General features: G+C 35.9%; 2 protein-coding genes across 8 annotated transcripts in view; one reads left to right on the top strand and one right to left on the bottom strand.

The window, feature by feature from the left end:
* The window catches only part of LOC124641358 (A disintegrin and metalloproteinase with thrombospondin motifs 16), a 167,120-nt gene that overhangs the window by 1,549 nt on the left and 139,921 nt on the right, over positions 1-25,650 (bottom strand). For 4 of the 7 annotated variants that reach the window (XM_047179418.1, XM_047179417.1, XM_047179419.1 and 1 more), the window contains 13 exons: positions 22,763-22,858; positions 18,765-18,900; positions 18,348-18,461; positions 8,984-9,119; positions 8,473-8,602; positions 6,100-6,242; positions 4,804-4,859; positions 3,365-3,491; positions 2,643-2,807; positions 2,209-2,325; positions 1,675-1,789; positions 1,213-1,328; positions 293-835 (listed from right to left, as the gene is read on the bottom strand). In XM_047179418.1, coding sequence (XP_047035374.1) covers positions 307-835; positions 1,213-1,328; positions 1,675-1,789; positions 2,209-2,325; positions 2,643-2,807; positions 3,365-3,491; positions 4,804-4,859; positions 6,100-6,242; positions 8,473-8,602; positions 8,984-9,119; positions 18,348-18,461; positions 18,765-18,900; positions 22,763-22,858 — 1,980 coding nt within the window. In that variant the 3' untranslated portion in view covers positions 293-306. Of the gene's footprint in view, positions 1-292; positions 836-1,212; positions 1,329-1,674; positions 1,790-2,208; positions 2,326-2,642; positions 2,808-3,364; positions 3,492-4,803; positions 4,860-5,179; positions 5,233-6,099; positions 6,243-8,472; positions 8,603-8,983; positions 9,120-18,347; positions 18,462-18,764; positions 18,901-22,762; positions 22,859-25,650 lie in introns of all 7 variants that reach the window. The other 3 variants (XM_047179423.1, XM_047179424.1, XM_047179420.1) reach the window with 2 other exon arrangements.
* On the top strand, positions 7,007-8,189 carry LOC124641369 (homologous-pairing protein 2 homolog). The gene is made up of 3 exons (XM_047179437.1): positions 7,007-7,519; positions 7,632-7,890; positions 7,966-8,189. The coding sequence occupies exons 1-3, from the start codon at positions 7,297-7,299 to the stop codon at positions 8,099-8,101; spliced, it is 618 nt and encodes a 205-aa protein (XP_047035393.1). The 5' UTR covers positions 7,007-7,296; the 3' UTR covers positions 8,102-8,189.

Below are 25,650 nucleotides of genomic sequence, written 5' to 3'. Positions count from 1 at the left end.
TTTATGTACATAATGATGTCATTCCAGAGTATGTATAAGATGTATAAGGTAGAATTTACATCATCGTACGAAAAAAAACTACGACAGAATATTCTAGGAACAGTGACATTCTCAAGACGTGACATGTATGATAGTGTTACCGAATGTTTTGTGCAGTTGACAGCTGTCAGTTTTGAAAAATACCGCCTGACAGCAACTGTCAACTGCACCAAAAAACGGTCAGACTGGAAGTAAGAATCGATGTAGAGATGTCGACGCATGAAAAGTATGATCATCCATCGTCCATCCTTACCAATATTTGGCAACCTAGGGTTGTACTAGCGTCCCGCTCGTCAAATTCCTTTGATAAGAGAACAGTAACCTCGCTGGTTCTATTTGCACTTGTTGCGAGTTAGCGTCCGGTCGAATAGAATTATCGCTACTCTTCGCTTGAGAATAATAAGTTCCTATCTTAAAGACTGGTTTAACACTCTTGTCTTGGTAAGGACTTTTGGTCGTGGACCGTCTAAAGAAACCATCGAAGTCTTCCTTGTTGTAAAAACCTCTTTTCGCTGTGGTTGTGGTAGTTGGTCTCGTGGTAAAGTCTTTGAAGTCGTAAGGACTTTTTGTTGATGTGATCGAGTATTTGTTTATCGAAGGCGGGTAAGTGACGCTCGGTGGTTGTGTTGTCGTCGTAGACTTTTCAGTGAAGAATTGGTATGGGTTTCTTGTAGTGAACTGGAAGTATGGTTTCTTGGTTGTTGTTGTGTATTCTGTGCTCTTTTGGTAGTATTTGGTTGTTTGTGCGGGTGGCGCCGATGTACTAACTACGTACGGCTGTGTCGTTCCATCGTAACTATGTGTTAAAAAATACAGTATTAGTAATGTGTGCCCCTGTATGTACACAAACTGGTTGCAATGAGAATGTGTTGTGTTCTCATTGGCTGTGCCAGTATTGTGGCTATATTGAGTCGGCTGTGTTCGTGGTCGTACATATTTATATGGTTATATAAATATGTATTCAATATTTATTTCGCCATAATTACCTTAAAATTAGCACTTGAAATACATTTCACATTTATAACAACTTAAAAACTATAACATATCAACATAAAATTGAAATCCTCAAATAACTTAACTATCCCACCGGTAACACTAGCTTTCCCACCGGTAACACAAACTATCCCACTGGTAACTAACTACACCACCGGTAACAGATACAACTATACACACCTGGTGATGTTACCGAAGAACGGGCTCGTTTCAGGACGCACGTAGCTCGGCGTGTGTTGTGAATAGTCAGGTATTATGTTCTCGTGTTCTGTTATACACCGCCCGTTTATACAATACTGGAAATAAAATATTTCAATTTAAAGTGAAGGAAATAATATCTTGCTCTTTCCTAAATTTATTTGAGGTCAATCAAAATATGCTTGGGGATTCCATAATTCTCTGAAAGCTAAAGTCCAAAAGGGATTTTTATTAGTCATCTTTCGCTCAATCTATTCTTACGAATATAAAAAATATTGTAGTATTTATTCAATCAAAACCATTAAGATAACTTTTACTGTAGGCGGAGGTACTAAGAAATGAGCAGCAAATCTTTTAAAACGTGCAATTACAGTCAGAAACTAATATAAAAAGATACGGCAACGACGTGAAATCAGTTTGTTAGTCCTCCTAACTAATATTTACCTGTCCATCGCCACACGGCGATCCTTCAGCAGCCGGTCTGTACGCGACACAGTACCCACTCGCCGCGTCGAAGCAAAACAGCTGCGCGCATACTCGCTCGTCTTTGAAACATGCGCTGAAAATATAGAGAATCTTATTAGAAACTGATCTTATGTTGTCGATGTCGAATGTCTTTTACCTTATTGTTTTATTTTATTACATAGGAACAGCAAACAGCCAGAATATACAGTATACAGCAGAAATAAAGACATGCAACAATTAAAATTAACAATATTCTAGCCCACAACACTGTTCACGGATAAATAAAAAGTATAAAAACATAAAACTTATTGTTATCTGAGTATCACAAAAATAAAGCCTCAAATTTTTTGTATAATGAACAGTTAGCGGTATGCCCAAAAATAACTGAATTATGCGTAGGTTTTCCTTACCAAACTTCAAGAACATAAGTGACATGCAGAGGTTTATATTTGTATTCTAAACATGAAAAGTGGATACTTTTCCAGTTATTTCGAGTAGTGTAAGATAGCTTACCTAGTGCCTCTATCTTTCCGGCACTGCGCGTCTAACGTGAGCAGTCGTCCAGGCAACACGCGTGGTAATGAGTCATCTTCGTGGGGAGAGTTGTATAGGCACGTCGCTGTGTCGCCGCTGTAATTTACGATAAATAATTGAATTACTGCACATTTCATTGTAATTTAATCAATGTTACGAAGAGGATAGTTGATGTTAGTAACAAGATACCTAGGTAAGGGATAGCAAGTGTAAAAGCTGTTTTCATTGGATATTTTATATTGTTGTCTTGGAAAGACTTGATTAACAAAGAGATTAATTGTTGTGTAATTAACAAAGCAGGCCAAGAAAGTGTGAAATGGTGGTGATACCCACTTGTAATATTTAATTTAGTTACTATCCCTCCCTTAGCATTTACTAACATAGCTATGTTCGTCGTTATCTCAATAACTCACTTCAAGAAATGATGGAAACTCTGCACGCTGCAAGGAGACCACCTGAAGCCCTTCTCCGTGTGTCGCAAGTCTGACATGATGTAGCCGTCTTCCCAGCGGCACTTCTCCGCACCTGGACCGCCGAGGTAGGACGGTGGGGGACTGCCGTCGTGAACTGCTCCTAGTCTGAAAGGGCATAACATTTTATGGTGAATTTTAGTCGGTGATGTAAGGTTGGTAGTTATTTTTTTTTCTTGGAATGTAGGAATCAGTATATTCTCTAAAATAAATGAAACCGATTGCAATAATAGGTATTTACCTATACCTAAAATCCTCTCCAGGTTAGACAAACATCATTCTGAAAACCACATCAAAATGGCGTACATACATACAGGCCAAACTGAGGACCTCATTTTTAAAAGTCGGGTAAAATGAGACCTTTCATTTCGACGGTTCGTGTGAGTAGGTAACTACTTAAAATTGGTTACTTAGGTATAGGTTAAATTCCTATAAACGTTCGTAGGTAAATCTATACTAATATTATAAAGCTGAAGAGTTTGTTTGTTTGTTTGTTTGAACGCGCTAATCTCAGGAACTACTGGTCCGATTTGAAAATTTCTTTCAGTGTTGGATAGCCCATTTATCGAGGAAGGCTATAGGCTACTTTTTATCCCGGTACGGGAAGTAGTTCCCACGGGATGCGGGTGAAACCGCTGGCAGAAGCTAGTATTAAATATACTTACAAATGTCCGACTTCATGAGCAGCGACGATGATGCCGGAGAAACCGCCGGTATCTTCAATAATGGCGACGGAGTTCACCTTCTCGAGTCTCTTATTCACCACGCAAGCGCCGCCAACGTACGCGAAACCTTTGCAGTTAATATTGTGTGAGAATTTTGTACAATTCATTGAGTTTAAACTGATTACTAACCATTTTAAAGATGAAAACTTATATTTTGAAGTATTCAATTCAATTTAGGTACAAAATTTTGCAACAGAAAATGGCAACTCCAAAATTAAATTAAATCGGTAAGTTTTATAACAAAAATTAAATAGAGCTCGTAAAATGAATGCGTGATCTCGGGACTAAGGATTTTCAGGTAAATAGAGGCAAGTAAGTAATAAATAATACAAGATTTACAAGCTTATGCTAGCTACTTACAGTTCATGATTGATTGATGCGTGGAAGATGGTATGTAGACACATAAAATAGTTAGGTACTTAAATATTATGTAAAATAGGTACTCACAGTGCAGTGTTGAAGATTAAAAAGATACACATAACATGCATTGCTTATTTATAAAAGCATAATTCATACGTGCAAAAACGAAGCCACCGAATTATTTGCAAATATATTTTATCCCTTGTTAGTCTCATCTCCAGCAAGCAGGATTAGTTTAAAATGAATATATTAAATACTTAACTTATATTTACATTGTATTGTAGCAAATTTAAAATAATTATTAATACTTAAAAAAAGCAGAAAGCAAAAAACATTCACGTTCCCGCGCTTTTTATTTTGTCTATTAGTTCCAATAGTGATGTAGCCATTATGGCCACAAATTAGTAAGTCGACTACAATGCTCTACTAAATCGATTTTCAATTTGTGCCAAAAAACTTTCAGTTGAAAATAAATACAATTTTCAACAAAAATACTATCAGTTAATATAGAAACACATGCTATTAGATAATTTGTTTAATTAAAAAAGCAGTATCATGCCTACTTTATAACTTTGTTATTTACGTACTCGGAGATATTTATATTTCGATGAAGTCAGATAGTATCTAGAAAACAATAAATGATGATGAAAATAAATGCTTAAATAGTTTAATCATATAACGTTATGTATAATTAACTAGATAGAGACAACTTAGACATAATAAATGCAATAAACTTTTATGATGAAACTACATAAAATGGAAGAATATTAATATTTACAACAACATCTAGTTATCTAATAGAATGATGCATTTACAGTAATTTACAAATAATCTAGAAGAAATAATTGCAGAAAAGACAGAATATTATTCACAAGGTGCGAATATGACATCACGGATTTGGGTAAAGGTAATTTTCAGTGGATTATGGATCCAAAGTGTATAATCGTGAACAAATAGGTGTGGGACTTTGATGAAAAAGGCGTGCTTTGGAAAATGTAAGATTTCAGTAACACGCCTACCTGCTGTCCCTCTATTGCACGCATCGTTGGGAAATTGTCTTCTGCACATGTCTAGTCTGAAATTGCATGGAAAGAATAAAACTCAATAAGATGCTAGAACCTGTTGTACTACAAAAACCTGGATCATCTTGCTACTGTTCGTTCACTTCATTTCAAGTAGGAAATGAAATTAAACTACAACGTAGACAAAAACGTCGTCTTGTGCAAGCGACTATTGTATAGTGTAATTTTTAATATTCAGCGCCATTACCAAATCCTTTACCTCATAAATAATAATAATGAAGCGAGTAATTAATGTTCACTCTCAAGCCTCGGTTAATGCCGCGCCGTTTGACAACACCATCCTAATGAACGTTTGTTTTAAAATTTAATTTACCAGCGGTGCCTTTTGTACAGCGACCACCCTTGCGACGTCGGCACATGTCATACCTGTTGGTCAAATTAGTATCCTCATCTTCATAAGAAGTCCTTGACCTTCACCGTATCTTGTCTTAAAACTATCGAGACCACAGTCCGTACTTTATACAGTAATTACTTTGAATAATGGCGCTAAATTGATATAATGAAGCGTTGATATACTTACCATCTTACCTTTCATCCTGAAAGAGTTGCATGAACAAGAAATATTTTTTTATGATAATTCTGTTGAGTGTACACAGAGTTTTTACACAAGAATGATCAATATCATAAACATATACCAATACTGTCCAAGAAAATTACGGGATAATGTGGGAAAACTTAGTTCAAAAATCGGTTTGATTTTAATTAAATGCATTGATATCTGTTTATGAGCTACCTATACACACACATATATTATATCTAGAATATAAATCTTAAGATCTTCCAGTCATGATTGTCACTGATATCATCGACCGTATCTTATTCTTTCAAGTCATAAAAATATTGTTTGCTATAAAACCAAGTTTTTTACCTATTACAATATAATCTGTGTTTAATTAGCTATTCAATGTTGCGTCCATAATTTATTCATTAGAAATACTTAAAACAAAATCCAGTCACAGTTACATAAAACGTGTGCAACTTATTACTTTCAAATATTGAGAAATGGTGACAAACTTAAGATCAATTGCGACACAAACTTTACTCGAGGAATTCATAAAAGGAATATCTCTACATATCCCAATATTCTATCCATCTGTTGTTTTGTGTACTAGACATAGGAATTTGACATTACGTGTATGCGTCTAATGTCAAAATTCTATCTCTAATTTGCAAAACTACAGATAGCTATAATATTGAAATCGGCCGTAAGTCCAGTAGTTTCAAGATACTTACTTGGTGATGGCAACAGCGATGTCGTAGACAGGCAAGCGTCGCTCTCTGAACAGATACTTGCCCATGTCAGTGAGCGCCGCTGCCGAGTCAATCGCATCGCGACCGACACGATTTCTTTCTAGGTATGGTGTAGCATCCCGACCCTGGAACATGATAAATAAAAAAAATGTGTATACTCATGTGTGTAGTAGTGTGTAGGTAGGTAGTAGCATAAGGAAGTAATCGGTCATCGGGTGCAGAAGGTCAAAAAACATAGACAGGCTCTCTCTTAAAGTTTCAAATTCTTATTTCTGTAACGTAAACCCCATAAAAATATCGATACGTAAACGAAGACAAGTTCTTGCTTGTTATTTTAAAAGTCGATTTACTGATGCCCAAGCCTGAGAGTAGGTATTTACAATGGTTAAGGTTTAAAGGTCAAAGCCTTGTCTTCAGGTAACTTTCCTAACCTTGAATAATCAGTTTTTTTAGCAATTTCGCAAGTTGGTAACAAAACTCGTTTCTGTCGCCTTTTTGTGTTTTTGTTTGGCTTTATAAATTCATATGATTTTATACCATCACAATTAAATAACCACCATTCATCTCATTAATATTGCAGGTGTTTTTAATTTATACAAATTGATTCAATGTTTGTCGCTTAGGTAGGTAACGCCAGTTCAGGTTTTCTCGGTGTGGTCTCATGTGATTCTTTTCTCTTCTACGTATGTTGAATAAAGTTTTTATATTTTACAGTAAAGGGCTATAAATTGATGTTTATGCCGAAACGCAGTTGAAAAATAAACAGGTATCTAGTTACTGTAAAAAAAAACATACATCTATTTATGCACAATACATTGAATTTGCATAATTTTTGACGAAAATATTTTCGATGAATAGGTAATTTTATTTTTTTATCAATAACTTATTACTTTATGTCATCACATCACTCAGCCAAATACGAAATTTAAAATGTCATTTAATTTTTATCGATTTTTGTTTAAATGTTACTAAAACTAACTAACGCACATCACTAAAAAAATATGCTGTCAAAATGTTGACACACGACTCACCTACGAAAGACTAGGCAGTATGGTCGAAAGACTTTAGCCTGCCCTATGGGCAAAAAAAAAAAAAAATTGACACACGACTCGTTGGCGGGAGCTTACGAAATTAAATTAGGCGTTTGTTTACCTTTTAACATTTAAATATTTGATTAAAATGGCTAGTGAAGCTGTGTTAAAATATTTAGTAGACACGAATCGTCCGTATTCTTGTGCAGATGTGACAGTTAATTTGCGTGGAGCGTTTCCAAAGTCAGCAATACAAAAAGCATTGGACGCTTTGAGTGAAGCTGGTAAAATCAAGTGCAAATTGTATGGAAAACAGAAGGTTTATGCTGCTATACAAGTAGACACAGTTACTGAAGAGAGTGATAAAACTGGTCAGTACATATACTACCCAAAACTTGGTTAAAATGTGAAGTAAATTCTTTCAAGAATTTTATCATAAATCATTATTGTTTTAATGTCATTAATTTATTTTATTTTTTATAGACTACGATGCCTTATTCAAAACTCTCACTCAAGAATTAGCAGACAAAACAAATGCTTTGAAAACAGTTGAAATAAATTTAAAAAACTTAACATCAACACCAACCACAGATTCAGCAAAAACAGCTATTAATGAAATTAAGAATAGAACAGAGGCAACTGAAAAAAAGTTGGAAATATTGAAAACCTCCACAGAGGTTGTAAGTGTTGAAGAAAAGAAAATTATTATGACTGAGCATGAGAAATTGTTGAAAGAATATAGGTAGGTACTTATTATGAAGACAATTAAAATTTTTATTTTATGATAAAAAGTTTTATAAGTTTTTTTTTTCTTCAGAAAACGCAAAAGAATTTGCAGTGATATGCTAGATGCTGTCCTAGAAGGGTATCCTAAATCCAAGAAGACATTAATTGAAGAACTCTGTATAGAAACAGATGAAATGGTTAATTTTAAGTTGATGACTAACTCTTAAGATGCCTGTTGATTGATTACTTGATTACATTGCATTTGATGAAATAAATCATACTTTTTCCTGCAATATTAAATTTTCAATAAATGTGTTCCTAGAAGTTTTCATTACACACCTCCTTTAATTTATAATCTTCCTATATCTGATAATTTTGAATTTTATGTAATAAACTGGTTACCTAGTACAAATATTTTAAATAAATATTATAGAAAATTGATATTTATAAATTAGAAAATTAATAATTAATATCAATAGAAAAGTAGCACTGTAGTATCATTAGAAAATTAATTTAAGTTATTAATTAAAGTGTGTCAAAGAATATCCAACCATATTTCAAAGTATTAAAGCACAATTCAGTCTAACAAGAAACTCACCCTAGAAATAATGATACCAGCAATGGATATCCGTATTCTGGGTCCTTTGAGTAGTTTGTATCTCAGGTCGACGCCATTCCAGAATGATACGAAGTAGCGTTTGATCTGCACGTTGTCGCCTCCGTGTAACCTGGAATATGCAACGAGGTTTTAATAAAATAAAGCTCGTAGGTACTCTTCTTAGGTCGAGTTATTGTCAAATAATTTTTTCTTCAAAAAATTCGATCAGTTTCGAACTGGGTAAGTTTTTTTAACGATAGCCATACATTGGATAGCCATAATTTTGCAATCATATTTTGAGGTCCCCTATGTGATGCATTAATTAATACATTTAAGTAGTTCTAGTTACTGCGCGACAGTAAGTACCTACAAGCAAAAATGCGGACTTTTCTTTTGAAAAATATCTACCGCCAAAAAAGGGAAGAGTAGGCAAGACTAACACTGAAGAGACTAAGAAAGAACGAGGTTCTCCGCTTGGCTTTGTCATTTTTTTTACTGCATATAACCTTACCTATAACCATCGTAGTCGACGATGACCAGAATCTCTGGGTAGATGACGTAGGGCGCTTCTCTTTTCCGTCTCGAATGGGGCTCCGCTGACCGTTTCCTCCTGAACCGCTTACCCAGGTGATCTGGCTCCATGAATGCTGTGAATTGGAAAAGAGATAATAAATATTTTTGAATAACTAGCTTTCGCCCGCGGTTTCACCAGCGACCCGTAGCCGGATGGTGACAAAAACTATCCTAAAACCTCCCGGGTCTAAGTTACCTCCCCTCTAATTTTCAGCCAAATCGGTCAAGCCGTTTTCATGTTATGTCGTGACAACGGAAAGCGGGTTTCATTTTTATATATACAGATATAAAAAAATGAGGTGTATTGACCTTTTTTTGTACGAAATAAAAAAAATAAGTGCAGGGACATCTCTTGTCGTTTTCGCAAACCAATACATAAAATTTTCTCTTCTATTCTTCCATAAAAATGTTTTATCTGTACCTTCGTTATCATATAAACTTACTTATATTAAAATAGAAGAATTAATTTGAAATGCTAAACATATAGATTGGCATACCCAGTTTAATATCAGAGCATGAAAGATGACTAATAAATTAGATCGAATTTGTTGTTCTTTTGCATTCCTAATAACATCTTGCTATCCAAAGTTTTTGCTGATCATCTTAATGGCTTATTAGTCGTGTTTTTATCTATTAGTTGAGAGCCAATTAGCTGTATATAGGTACCTATTGACCTAATTAATTACCCATTAATTAAAAAGCGAAATAGGTAAGAACCTAATAGGTGCTACTTTTTTTTGGTGGCATTTTCCAGAATATGCAAGGAGGTAAATATAGTCAGGTTTATGAAGATAACAACACATAGATACACATGTGTACATAGTTACTTATATCGTGTTCAAATATCATTGTTACTTCGTAAGTAGGTAATTTAATGACGATGACAGTGCTGTTTTAATACTAGACATAATGCGTCAGGCAGATAGTTAGGTACCCTAGGTATAGGTAGGTCTGAACAATATATATTGATTGATCATCATCAGAGATTTAAATCGTCATCATCATAAGTTGTTCAATACTGTGGTAGCTTCGGTGTTTGAAGAAACTTCACCTCAACTACTAGTTAAAGAGTTAAGGAAAACATTCAGTTACATAGTGTTATATTTGCTACTATTTAACTAACTTATGTCAAAATTTGCCTTTGCTCTGGGCACCACACCAGAGCATTAACCCGGCTTCAGGAAGTTCAGGGTCACCTTTCCTGATCTTCACTGGAGTAATTTCTACTCGGCGCGTCCACGTCGCGGGGGTGGGCATTTTACACCTTAGTAGGCCAGGGTGAATGAATGGCCAAGTTCGAGTAGAGACCCAGTTTTGCGGGGTATAACGCGAATCCCTTGCCCAGGGTTACGGGTGAAGACCTTAACGGCGGCAGCGGCGGAGAAGTTGTGCTTCGGTACGGCGCGTGTCTGGCGGATGAGGCAAGCGGATCCGGAGTACCGGTAGGCGACAGTAGGGTACAACCTGAAAAAGTCGGCAACTCCTGCAACCAATTCGTCTCTACATGTAGGGAACATTCACTCCTGTAGATCAAGGCGATGAGGTCGAGAGGAAGCTATGAATGCTGGGCAAGTTCATAGTTTCAAAATGCGTCCCAGGCGATGCAGTGCTTGTGGAGAGGTCACTCCATCCATGCCTCAAAAGGTGTGGGAACCAACACGGAGAGTTGCAGTTACCAGTTATAAGTTTCGCGCTAATGGGCGTGTGCGCGGACGCTAGGGGTGACTCTCGACGGTGGGATAGTCCATCGCGACTAATTGACTAGTTAACGCCCGCCTCAAGCTGGGCAGCCCCCGGCCAATAAGGTACTAGTCCGTCCCTCATTCTACGCTTCTATGGGTGTGTGAAGCAGCAAGCATACTACATGTTTTGAAATAGGATGAGTATATTAAGCACCTGGCAAGAACAAAAAACATTATTTGATTGCTAAACCAAACAACCCGATCATACGCTTTGCTTCTTGGAATGTACGAACAATGCTCCCCGGATTTGGGACTCAAGATGATCCTGAACCTGCGCTAAGAAAGTCGTCCATAATTGACAGAGAGCTTTTGCGTCTTCGCGTTGGTGTTGCCGCTCTACAAGAGACTCGTCTCTCTGACGAAGGTAGTCTCCGTGAAGATAACTACACTTTCTACTGGAAAGGGCGTGAGTCCGGTGAGCGCCGTGATTACGGCGTAGGATTTGCAGTTCGCAATGATATTCTTAACTGCATTGAACCGCCAAAGGGCATTTCCGAGCGCATCATGTGTCTCCGAATTAACACTCATTCAGGGCCTGTATTGTTGATTTCTGCCTATGCTCCCACCTTACAGGCTTCTCCCGAAGACAAAGATGCTTTTTACGAAGATTTATGCCACTGCTTGATAAAAAGCAACCGATCTGATAAACTCCTTCTTCTCGGTGACTTTAATGCTAGGATTGGAAATAACCAAAACAATTGGCCGGACTGCGTGGGATTACATGGCATTGGGAACATGAATGAGAATGGTCAACGCCTTCTAGAATTTTGTGCATCCCATTCCTTATGTATCACTAACACCTACTTCCATAACAAAGCGGCCCATAAAGTGTCGTGGAGGCATCCGCGTTCCGGACACTGGCATCAGTTAGATTTTATTATCACCAGAAGACGGGATCTTCGTGACATCCTTAATGCCCGAACTTATCACAGCGCGGACTGCGATACAGATCACTCCTTAGTTATGGCCAAGACAAGACTAATTGCAAAAAAGATACACTCGGCAAATAACGTCTCTCGAAGAATAAAAATTAACACAAAATCTGCAATTGATGAAAGGTTATATAACCGATTTAATAATGAGATCGAAAACAAACTCAGCCCAGAAACACTGGAGAACCTACCGAATAGCGAAAGTATGTGGTCCATAGCAAGGGATACTATCACTCAGATTGCTCTCGAAACATTTGGGACACAAGGCAAAACCCAAAAGGACTGGTTTGCAGAATATGAGGATGAATTACTACCCTACCTTGAGAGTAAACGTAATGCTTACATAAGCTATCTAAATAACATGGACAATGAAAGGCTCAAGCTTAGGTACCAAACCGCCAAAGCTGATCTGCAGCGTATATCGCGCCATTATGCAAATCGTTACTGGGTTAGCCTTAGTGAAACTATTCATCATTGCCATAAAATTGGTGATTTTCGAGGGATGTATCAAGGCATCAAAACGGCCATAGGGCCTGTTGCTAGAAAGCGAGCAGAGATAAAAGACCGTCAAGGTAACCCTATCTCTGACAAACAACAACAACTCAGAAGATGGCAAGAACACTACTCTAATCTCTACTCCGATGAGATCAACATCAATCCCACTGCCTTAGATTCTTTACCAGTTTTCCCTTCTATGTCAGATTTAGACGATCCACCTACATTGGAGGAATTTCAACAAGCAATCAAAAGCCTAAAGCTAGGCAAGAGCTCTGGGCGCGATAACCTACCAGCTGAAATCATCTCATATAAATGCGTAGTTCCGATTCTCTATCAAGTTCTACTTAAATGTTGGGAAGAGGGCACTGTACCTCAGGACATGCGGGACGCAGACATAATTACGCTATACAAGGGTAAAGGAGACAGAGGAGACTGTAACAACTACAGAGGTATCTCACTCCTCAGTGTCACAGGGAAAGCTTTTGCCAAGGTGATTCTGAAAAAGATCGAAACTCTTGCCGCAAGAATATACCCCGAGTCACAATGCGGTTTCAGGCCTGGTCGTTCTACAAATGACATGATATTTACTCTGCGTCAACTTCAGGAAAAGAGTCGCGAACATCAGACACCCCTCTATATTGCATTTGTCGATTTAAACAAAGCCTTCGACTCTGTAAGTAGACAAGGCCTATACAACATACTTTTTAGAATAGGGTGCCCACCAACCTTACTTTCCCTAATCAAGGCTTTCCACGACAACATGCAAGGTTCTGTTATCTTCGACGGCCTTACTACAGAAGCTTTCAGCATGAACCGTGGTATAAGACAAGGCTGTGTCTTAGCGCCTACCCTTTTCGGTATCTTCTTTTCGGCTATACTGATAGAGGCCTTTAAACAATGTGATATCGGAATTCACCTACACACGAGAAAAGATGGAAGACTTTTCAATATCCAACATCTGAAATCAAAAAACAAGCGATATGACATACTGGTCCGCGAGCTACTGTATGCTGATGATGCAGCTCTAGTAGCTAAATCTGAACAAGAACTACAGGAACTCGTAAATAGATTTGATCACGCTTGCCGCCTATATTCTATGAGTATAAACACCAAAAAAACTGTCATCATGGCTCAAGGCGTCGACCATCCACCTCATATTACGCTCGATGGAACTCCTCTAGAAATTGTTGATCACTTTTGCTATCTCGGATCTACTACAACATCCAATCTTTGTAACAATAAGGAAATTGATACTCGCATTGGAAGAGCGGCTTCCAACTTTGGCAAACTCTCTACGCGTGTTTGGAGAAACAACAAGCTCACCATTACTACCAAGATCCTCGTATACAAAACCTGCGTACTCAACACGCTACTATACGGCTCGGAAACATGGACCACTTACTCCAAGCAAGAACGTCGCCTTAACGCTTTCCACATGCGCTGCTTGCGCGCGATACTCGGTGTCACTTGGAAGGACAGGGTGACTAACGAAGCTGTCCTAAGCAAGACCAACTGCAACAGCATCCTAGCAATTCTGAAACAGAGAAGACTTCGCTGGCTGGGACACGTTCATCGTATGGACACCGAAAGATTGCCACGTGAAGTCATGCTCGGGCAGATTGCTGATGCAAAAAGACGAGTGGGTCGCCCAAACTTACGTTTCAAGGATTGTTGCAAACGTGACATGGACAGCTTCAACATCAACGCTAATTCTTGGGAAGCACGCGCCAATGAGAGGCTCTTATGGAGACGCGACCTGCGCACCGGAACTTCAATATATGACGAAGCCTGGCTCGACAACATTAAGCAGAAAAGGCTTCGCATTAAGAACGCTGCACCCGTGGTCGACCCGCGCTTCACCTGCGACAAATGCGGCAAGAAGTGTCGTGCAGCTATTGGCTTATTTAGTCATAAAAGAAAGTGCTTGCGGCACTAATAACCGCATAGACAAGCACTGCCACAATCATCTGTCCAAGATGCTCTGTGGCCAATGATGATGTCAAAATTCTATTTGTAGTAGGCAATACAACAGATGAATAGAATATTGGGTACGGTCAATAATGGAATCGTCGCCGCCATCTATTAAAAAATATCTATGCTTGGATATTTTTTTTTGTTATGTAATCGATTTGTTATTAGTATTCGTTTCGGTTCTTAATTTAAGTCCTATTAAAAGAATAAAATACCAACACTAGAGTCACCCTTACACCATCTAGGTCACCTCGTGTTTGTACTTTATAGTTCGGCCATTCAGAGAATGCGTTCCTGACACGTCGCGATTGAACTGACGACGTAATAACATTCATTGATTATTGATATAATAATGTTGTTTTAATGCTCCTCAATTGTTAAAACGGTAAACAACCAGCAAAAATATTTTTATCGTAACTGCAACGCCATTGCAAAGTTACGTCGTCAGTTCAATCGCGACGTGTCAGGAACGCATTCTCTGAATGGCCGAACTATAGTAATAAATGAGTTTAGTCGATTTTTGCGCGGTCTACTCATTTATCGATATCAAAATTATTTAACTTGCAGGTAATAGTATAAAGAACGAATGTGACCAAATAAACAAATAGGTATAGGTACCTAAACCGTACACCTGTGGGGTTTTTGCCCAAAAGGTACCTAATAAGACTAAAATAGGCTGCCGTACCGTCGGTTTTCCCAAATAGTAGATTATTCATAACCCGAATTATTATTTCAAGCTTTTTTCTACCGTGAATTTAAAATAATGGGTGACGTTAGAGTCTGACCTTATGACCCCGTCCAAGACGGAATAACGAACAGTCTTATTAGCAAAACGAGATATGTCTCGGAAATCTATGATAACATGACATTATACGGACGATTTTATACCAAATATAAATATTAATTGACACAATATGTTTTTACATTTTTATTTATACTTTAATGCAAAAAAACGTCTGAAAAAGCAATTTAAGTTGTAGGTATAGTCTTTTTGGAAAACATAAATAAAACTGGCTTGAATGGAGTGTAGACAACGGGAAAAATATATATAGAAAGAATCTCGTAATTGATCATGTAGTAAGAAAACTTAGGTAAGTATTTCGGGTTAGACTGTTAACAGTTGGACTAAATGCAAGCTAGATCAGGAACAACAAACTGAGTCACGAAGCGTAGCATTATTATCACAAACTGCGTCCGTATCATCAAAATTCTTTTGCTATCAAACAATTAAAAAGAATCCGCGTATCATTGTGTGTTGGGAAACAACACAAGACAATCGAGTCACTTTTGATCTTTCACAGTTCAATTAAAATAATAAATTCCTAATTAGAATTAAGTTGAGCATGTAAAAAGGCCATATTAGTATCAAAACATTAAATGCAAGTCCATTTCTAAAGTGTTCATAAATACCCTATCGATTAATTTTTAATTATTAGTCAACTAGATATAGGTATTTAGTGTGCCTAATTACATAGATACAGACAAGTCACGGTTGGGGATTGGAAAGGTGACATTTTATAATAAACCAGTTTGAGTATCCATGCTGGCATTAAAACAACGCTATTCATGACTCCTGTAGTTTCTAAATCCTTGTTACTGGGAATTTTTGACATTCCTATAAGAAAAGCCATCACAGGGGAAAGCCTCAAGGCTTATTAAATGGTATGAAACAAAATAAACGGCAGAGATAAAGTCTCTTATACCCGATCTAACTAATACAAATTATTAAGAACCTATTGTCATGGTCAAGTCAAAGCTCTTTAGACTATGGTCATAGGTTACAAAGTTCTTTGTAAATAACATTAGGTTGGCACATCATAAATATTTTTTTTGAGTTTCCAAGTTTGACAAGCGAGTGACATAACGGACAAACACGTGAAGCTGTATTTGATTTTGATAACTATCTTATTTTCACGTTATTTCATTTCGTTTATATCCCATGTCACGTGTCAAACCGCCAACTAGTTTGGAGTCAATGTGAAGTTTATTAGGATTGTTGCTGTGACTTGCGACCACAAATTATAAATGTTTAAATGGCATTTATATGATAATCTCTACGACTTAGTATTGCGATAAGATCCATGAGATATTTAAATGTTAATTGGTCTAACTGTACCTATGGATTTGCCAATTAGTTTTATACACCCTTGGACACCTGCGTGAAAAGTTGACTTATAATGGTTTGCCATCTGATTTGCACCTACCTCCATAATTAGTTGCCCAATTTATTTCGAAGTTTAAAATGATTTACATAGTGATAAAGATATTTCATAAGCAGATATATCCATGTACTTACTAAAGGGATATTTGGGTACTAATGGCGGTTATCGTGAGGGAAAAAGCCAGGGTGTCAAAGAGTTCTCGGACGAACTGAGAAGTCTACAAATAAAAGCTTTTAAAAACGCAAGCTTACTGCCAAGTGCCAATTCACACAAACACGGATCGTAGAAAATCGTTCTAAACAAAATTCGAGATAACATTAAGTAAAGTCGATGATAAATTGAATGACTAATGATTTATCTTTTATGTGTCATTAGCAACAAATGTTTTGATAGACGTATTCGCTAGCTATTAAGCAGACGGAAGTACAATAACATAAATTAACAATAGTACAATATTGTTTTATTTTTGCATATGATTATTGTCCCTATAAATACATTTTTCTATTATAAAATTGATTTTAAAATAGTGATGACTAATCTTGTTAGAATAAATCAACGTCTTCCATTATGCGAAAGAAAACAATAAAAATATATGACGTGTACCATATTATGGTAGGGCGTGACTGTGTATAAGTCGCTGAATGATTGTTTATGCCTATTGCCAATATGAATCTATTACTTGTAACTTATCTTGTCAAGTTATACCTTTTTTTTACGACGTCAAAAATCATCAAATGACCTCTGCCGCTGTGGGTTAGCAGCGGTGAGGGAGTGTCAGACTCTTACTGACTAAAAACCGTCGTGTTCCGTCGTAGGCCTAACTTGAGTTGGCTCGTTAAAAGGATATTTTAAGCAAAAGCAGAGTCGGCAGAAAAATGGTTTCTATTTCATTAGGTAAATCTTATATTTAATTAGGTACAGCTTCTACAGATCTACGAAAAGTCTCGCCGAGATATTTTACGAGATTCGAGAAGGTAGATAAATAGAACTGGCATTTTTCACTTTTCGGGTGTTCTCGTTATGAAGCCGCTATTTAAGTTCCTCAAAAACTAAAACTTTAATGAAACAATTTACCGGTTATTATTACATGCATAAATGAATGTCTAATTCATTCAAATTACTTTTAAGTGTTACCCATTTAATCAAAACAATATATCACCTTTTGCACGAACTGGCGCCACAAATAATTTGATATTATGACTTTTGACCTAATCGACTAAACGAATTATAATCAGGTTGCATATCTATACTACAATTTAATCGATTAATTTATTCGATTCTAATGAATACCATTAAGTGTAGCCACTAGTATTGTTATTATAATTAGTTTAGAATCGATGGCAAATCTTACATATTTCAATCGATTCATCACATATCGAATACAACAATGTCATATTCTGAATTAATCATAAAGGAGAAAATTACACCGTCTAAGTACGTCGCAAAGTAGCTAATTGTAATAAAAGTAATTTGCTGAACCGTTTCCCGAGTTTACATCAGCAGACACGGCTTAAGCTAAATCATTCAAGAAACAGAGATACGTAGTGGCATTCTAAAACCGGTCCTATTAACATAATCGATTATCTCGATTGTAAAGTATCGATGCGCAATGCACGTGACATCTCTATGGAAGACGCACTCGCACGTGCACAGATAAGTAATAATGGGGAAATATTGTTCGGTGCAGTTGTCACTACTGTGTGCTGATTTATTACGGTAAGAATGATTTACTGTATAAATCATTGTATGAAGAGTAAACATGTTTACGAGTTAAGAAACTCGTGTTTTTATATGACATGTGCTGAAATGTTTCATCTTGATTAATGGTATGATTTTTACATTATAGTAAGTAAACAGTGTTCAATAAAAAGTCAGCACTTGTCTTTGGTTCTTTAGTAAGATCTTCGAAATTTTAGTCGATTATTCTTTTGTCAATAAAAAACTGATTTCATTGATATTATAGTTTTCTTTTTCATATTTTTGTGTATGTGACTTACCGTAATCTCCTAAATGGTCGTGTTCTGCGTCCGCGGGGTCTCGTTTGATGATAACGTGTTGGGCGCCATTAAGCGCTTGTGTTAATCTCGCCTGATCTTCCCTTTTTCTTTTCACTGGAACACGTTTTATAGTTATGAGATTACTTCAGACACTTATTCAATCATTGACAATCTGCCATAAGGCTAATTGGTCGTTATTTCTCTAGCTAGCTTCTTAGGTTTCACCCGCGTACCTTAAGAACTACTTAACACACACAAATAAAAACAAGCCTAAAGCCTTCTTTGATAAAGAGGCTATCTAACATTGAACTACACCATTGGGATTGACACGTTCCAACAAAACAAACTCTCCGGCCTTAGATTATTAGCATAGATACTCCTTAGCAGTTACCTACTTCTGTTTTAAATATTACGTACCTAAAGGCAGTCCAGTATCGATGGAGACCATATCAGCCATGCTGGAGGGGTCCATGAACATCTCGTCGTCTTGCGCCGCCGCCGTCATCGAGTCCGGTATGGGCCGGATCACCAGGTCGTGACCTATTGAGCCCTCCTGTTGAACAGACAAACAATTATAAATATGATCATCATCATAAACAGATTTTTTTATTATCCTACTGTTGACTAGCCTCCTCTCACAGAGAAGGTATGAGCGGCCATCACCATGCTAGCAACAATTTTAATGTTCTATTCTTATTTCAAAGGATATGATATGATAGACTGTTTTGATTAATAACTCTTTTGAGAGTCATGTTTTTTTTCATGTGATTTTGATAAGAACGACTGTTTTGGTAGGAAACTTTTTTGAGAATTGTGTTTTTTTGCTGATCTAGGGATAGTTCTCATTTTGTTGTAATTAAATCAAAAAGCCTACGATTCTCATCAGACATCAGGTTAAGCACTCAGATTATGAAGTTTTATACTCAAATACTAGTAGTTTAAAGTTATCAATTAGTATTTTACGGCCAAGAAAGTTGTTTCACATCTAATCATTCAGCAACGATAAGTTGTTCGCTTAATTTTTACTGCATTTTAAAAAATTAATAAACATATCCTGATAGAACAAGCGGAGTATGAATTTAAATATAAAATAACAAATTATTACGATCGTAAAACGATGTATGATGTACAGACCATAAACAAAGTAAGTAAACATATAAGGAAAATATCTGTAAAAAGGTTCGAACGATGCAAACTAAACTTTATGGTGGTTAACTTAACAATGTTGCTTTTTAATATTAGTTTACAATGAAAGGTTATTACATACAACTTAATTGTAACGTCATAAAATATCTTGGGGAAACCTGGCTTTAAAAGTCTGAAATCGCCAACCCGGTTTGAGTAAGCGTGGTGATTAACGCTCATTCGTTCTCCGTGTGAGAAGAGGCATGTGCCCGAAACATGGTAAGAATATAGCCTATCAATAATAGGGTACCCAAATTGTTAAATAGTTTCTACTAGAACTTTATATTTTTACAAGTTTCAAATGATTTGTGAGTTATGCTAGATTTGTATAGATTGTTTTACAGAAAATTGCAAGTATCTAGGTAAAATAAAATACATTAAAATTATTTTTTTCCTTATAGATTCTTTGTTAACATGACACAATATCAATGTTGTCACATGACAACAGTAGCCTTCTAATTAGTGTTGAGATGTCACTTGAACACTAATTAAGATTGATTAAGTAGGCATCTATAGCTATAAACATGTTAATTAAATTAAAAAAAAACATGCTATATAATTACCTATACATACAAACTAATTACAAAACTCGTTTCGTCTTGATATTGCTTTTTAAACACATTTTAGTGCAAGTATATTGAGAGCATTTACGGAGACACTTTGGTAGTGACATTTTAATAAAATAGCAATTAAAATTTCAAGTTTCAATTTAGAAATTTTTCAATTGAGTATATTTCAAATTAGAAAATTCTCTTATATTGTCAAGTAGCTGTAGCCCGCGGTCGAAGGAAAAACTTCAAACATTCGTGTGAAAACTAGGCTAGTACCCACGCATCTACACATCTCAACTTTTACGAGTAAATGGTATGATTACAGAGCAAACATTAATCAGGTAAGGCCCTTATAATTCTATCTGCGTTACCCAAATTATTTAACCACAATTACTCAGTACTCAGTTATTATACAGAGACAAAGAACTGTCAAAACTATCCTTCTTTCATTCATAAACTGTTTTAAAAGTAACGAAGGCTGAACTAAGAACACAGTTTATCGTTCACACCTACGTTGTTCGTCAGCTCGCTGTTGGGCAATCGACCTCAGTCTTGTTTGTAATCTATTGTGTCTATGGTCTCACAGCGTCGATGTACGCCTTCTATGGCGGGAAAAGTGACAGTTATACAATAGAAAACAGCTGTAATATAAGCCTTATTACAATTAAATGCGAAACTGTCTGTTTAGCTTTCAGGACAAAATTTCTGACTAAATGTTTATTATATTTGTTAGGTACACAGATGGTTTTGACTCTGAGCAACAATAATGGCCTACTTTTTATCAAGGTGCGGGAAGTAGTTCCGTCGGGACGTGACTGGAACTGCGAGGAATGGCTAGCTTAAGAATATTTGCAATGTAAGAATGGTCTTTGTTAAGATTTCAGAGTATTTCATTAATAGACTAAGATGACGATCTATTTGCTTAGTTTTAAAGCCGAATCCATAAATAACAAAACCTAAGCTAATCAATTAAACTGCAAAAAAACTGGTAGACATTAAGAAAAGCTAATTTCGACAGCCGACAACTCAATAGCTATCGTCCTTGACTCAAAAAAGATTTAACTATCGACATCTAACAATTTTCGTAGTCAGTCTACGAAACGTCATTCATGATTACTTGATTAGTATGTAAATTAATAAAACACGTTTTTCACTTCCTATCTCGGTATTGTTATTTTCCTTCTAAAGTCCGTTCCCAATAATCTATCAATCCATTACTAGAGATAGGAATTGACATTACTTGTATGGGTCTAATGTCAAATTCTATCTTTCCTCTATTACTTAATTGTCTACTATTTTATTTAATGATTATATTTATTTAGGTTCTTTTATTCTATTTTTTTATTTGACGACCTCGATGGCGCAATGGTCACCATGCCGGACTGCCGAACCTGAGGTCCCGGGTTCGATTCCCGGTTCGGTGGTTATTTGTGTGTTGAGCATGGTTGTTGGCTGTGGTCTGGGTGTTACAAAAGGTTTTAAAATTTATAAATATGTATACTTATGTGTAGCTACATGTAGTTTATCAGTAGTGTTCGCACCCATAACACAAGTTAATTAATAACTTAGCATGGGGCTGTGTGAAAAGGTGTCCTAACATTATTTATTTATTATTTAATTATCTTTAATAAGCAAGACAGCAGATAGAACATTAAGAACAGCCGTAAAGCCAGACACATGTTCATAGTAACATAGTTTTTTTTTATAATAATATTTGACAAGTCACGTCTCTAGTCTTTAGTTTATGGCAGTGACATTGGTACGTGTCCAAAATCCAGAGACAGTCACATCCTGTTGAATTTTAATGATAATCGAAATATCTTGACGTAGGTTGAGTTTTCTCTATTGAACAATATAAAAAAAAAATATACCTATATGATATCAATAGTAGGTATTCATAGCTAAGTATTTTCCCCTTTTATGCAAAAGCTACTGATTGGAGTAATCAGATAGTAACATATTATCCAATACTTTTCACCTATCGTTCCTTTAAAACTGAAGGTAAATCGCGGATGCAAGCTGAGCTGAGAGCATAACTAGAGAGTATAACTACTGAATAACGAATAACACGCGAACTTTGGCTTTTAAGAACAACAGAAACAAATACCGTCTTACCACAAAAAACTTTTTAACGTCAGTTTAAGACTTGTCTAAAAAAATGTCAAATTATGACGTTGACATACGGTTCATTTTGGAGCCACATTTTTTTTAGACAAGTGTAAAACAGTGGTTAAAGTTTTTGTAGTAAGGCCAATAAGGTTTTATGCAAATAGCGCCAAACATTGCAACAGGCAGTTGTTATAATTTAATAAATTCATTCTTGGCACGCATCGTTTAACAATTGTGTTAAGGCCCTTCAATTAAGTTGCCAGTCTTTTCAATTCGCTAATTTCATTTAATTTTGTTTTATGAAATGATAAATGGTTATCAGAAATTGACAATATCAGCTATGTATAGTTATCCGGTATTTTTTTTTACAACACGCATGGCGGCTAATTGTAAGCATGTGTTCTATTTATGAACTGTATAATTTATTTTCGGTCAATGTTGTCTGTGGCTCGATTGTAATCGATCATTGTAGCTTTTATTTTAGTCGATTATCAAAAGATTATTTTATCAAAATGACTAGCACAGCATTGTTTTTTTTTTAAATAAATGAGACAATGCTTGTCAACTTACCACAACGAGTTTGCCATGTTTGGGGTGTCTCCTGATGAGTAGCGCAGCACCATTTTCCTCATCCTGGTATAAGTCACCTAGATCTTCTTCATCTTCCTGTGAACAAAAGACAAACATATATATAAGATTGAACATGTTATAACTTAAAATTCAGAAAATATTACTTAATGACCAATTGGCACTTATAATCTGGATAGTTAGGAAGTTGTAAATCAATCAACAGACATTGGTATTGCGTTTTCACCTGTCACAGAAATAACCATAGTAAAAAGTCTGCATCGCAAGGAGTTACACTGCTTAACTTTGTGGTAGGTGTATTATAACCGACTTCCCGAAAAGATATGAGGTTTTTTAATTCGACTGCGTGTTTCCTATATACTTGTGATATTATTTTTTATAATATCATCCAAAGATAAACAGTCAAACTCCGAATTAATTCACGAAATTAACGCAGTCGCAACGTGAAATATCGTGGGAACAAGCAGGTCGTGATCTACGCCCGTCGGAGGCTAGGCGTGATATATTTATTTACTTATCTTAGTCTACGCATGCGTCTATTTATTAAACATGCGTTTACATGTCTTTTATGTAAAAAAAAACAAAGATTTTTGACTTTTTGGTTAGGAACCCTAATACAACTTAAAGATTGTTAAATATTTGCCATATATTTCGCTTTCAAAACTAAAAATACAAGTATGTAATTTTATTGATTACTTTTCTTTGATCTGAGGATTACTTATATTTAAATACTGGAGTTATTTTACAGATATGCTTCACAACAAAAACAAATTCTATTGTTACACAATATCGTAGTTCCACTCTCAAACACTGAAAACCTTAATTTATCTTTACACGGAGCGTAAAAACTCTACAAAATATCTTCTCATCCATAAATAAACGATAGGTATTCTACTCTTGAAAATAATAAACAATTCATCACACTAGGTAAAGTACGTTACCTTCATCGGAATCATCATTCTCGCTAATTTATTATGACTAGGACTAGACCAACAAACTGAGTACTAAATAAATAATATTTTAACACAAGGAAATTCCCAACAGTGGCCGCGACGTAAAACATCATTCTTAGAAATTAACCTTTCAAGTTTTTTTTTCAATGTTAGCATACCTATTTTTTTGTTTATGCTAAGGCACGCTTTAGACCTCTATCTGAAGTTATGGTAAGTGATGTTAGACTGTAGGTGGTCCCAGCAGTCATTCACATCCTTGGCAGTCGTTATGGGTAGTTAGAAGCCAGTAAGTCCAACACCAGTCATACCATGGGGTGTTGGGTTGCCCGGGTAACTGGGCTGAGGAGGTCCGATAGGCAGTCGCTCCTTGTAAAACACACATACCCATTTCGGTGAACGAAATTCTTATTTTGATTGAATCGCATATTTTTTTCTTTTTCTTAGGACTTTTCAACGTAATATGTATTTACACAAACACGAAACTAGGGACTAAATAATATTCCGTACCTTTCTTGAGTAACTATCAAATCATTAATAAATTTATAGGTAGGTAAAAGTATACTTACAATTTGTTTTCCCGTAAATCAATAATTACTATAAAAGTCTTGTACAATAAACATTAACATCCTCATAATATTAAACCAACGAACATAAAGTTTATCTACCTAAGTAGTTTACTCAATAAAACAACTATTAGCAATTAATAACAAATTGCATGGCGGCTGTAATATGCAAAGTATTATTAATAATAACATGTATAATAAACGTATGAAGACATAAATAAGAATATGCTTCCGTAGTCATCGTGATGGATATCATCTCACGACACGTTTACAAAGAATTTAATATTTTACGAGCGAGCATGAAGTCATGCAAATATTTTTGAGTTATTTTCACGATCTCTGTGTAAAAGGAAGTGTAAGTAAGGAAATAATTGTCTATGACACATTTGTTTTGTATAAATAATTGCCTTGATGTCCTCACAAGCTTATAATAATAAGTACTTAATATGATTTCCGTTGCTCTTCGAATTTCTTATGAGAAAACGGCGCGGGAAATCTTGGATAGAAAATAAACGATGCCGGATTTGCTTAATTGTTGAGTGATGGCAATTTTTTGAAATATAAAAATATGAGGCGTTGCATGCAAAATACTTTAGTTAGCTTATAGTATAAATAAAATAGGCGACATTATCTAACAAAATGAATGACTACTCGTGCAAATAGTATTGAAATAAAACGCTTTTGTCAACATTACGTCCTTCTACTTTCGTGCTAGGAGTCCCTGAGGGCTGGACTGCGATATTCGTGAGTAGATAAAGCCTATCGTCATGAGACTTCTTACATGAGAAAGTTATTGCATCTAACTACATTAGGCCTATATTATATCTGCAGAGCTAAGAAGTTTTTAAACAACCAATAGAATTTTCCCGATACTATCTGAATGGGGGATTAATTAAATTCTATTGGTTTTTTTGTGGGCCTAAGTTACTGACTACGGGTTGGCAATAATATTATAGCCAGCCATGATTTCGTAATCGATTGAATCTGTGGCATTTTTTCACGTATATTTTTTTCATTTTTAAATCAAGATGCACCTCCATGGTATTAAAATAAGGAAGTAAAGTGTTGCCCGATGCCTACTGCGTGCGGTGTTGCCACTATAACCTCTAGCCAATTACCCATTCTATATGCTGATACGGTAATAAAAGGAATGTGGTAGATGCTTCCTTCTATGTTTATTATTATATTTAATTATGACTTTACATAAATATTGCGCTTGTTTTTCTTTGAAGGGAACTTCTCACGATTCTCTAAGTTAGTTGTCCTCTGCAATGTAGAGTGATGTTGGAATTAACGAGGTTCAAAATACAAAATTCAAAGGATTTTAAAATTATCCAACTTAATTGCCATCTAC

This window comes from Helicoverpa zea, chromosome 22, assembly GCF_022581195.2.
Source record: "Helicoverpa zea isolate HzStark_Cry1AcR chromosome 22, ilHelZeax1.1, whole genome shotgun sequence".
Taxonomy (NCBI): domain Eukaryota; kingdom Metazoa; phylum Arthropoda; class Insecta; order Lepidoptera; family Noctuidae; genus Helicoverpa; species Helicoverpa zea.
Note: the sequence above shows the minus strand (reverse complement) of the source record. Positions and strands in the feature narration are given on the sequence as shown.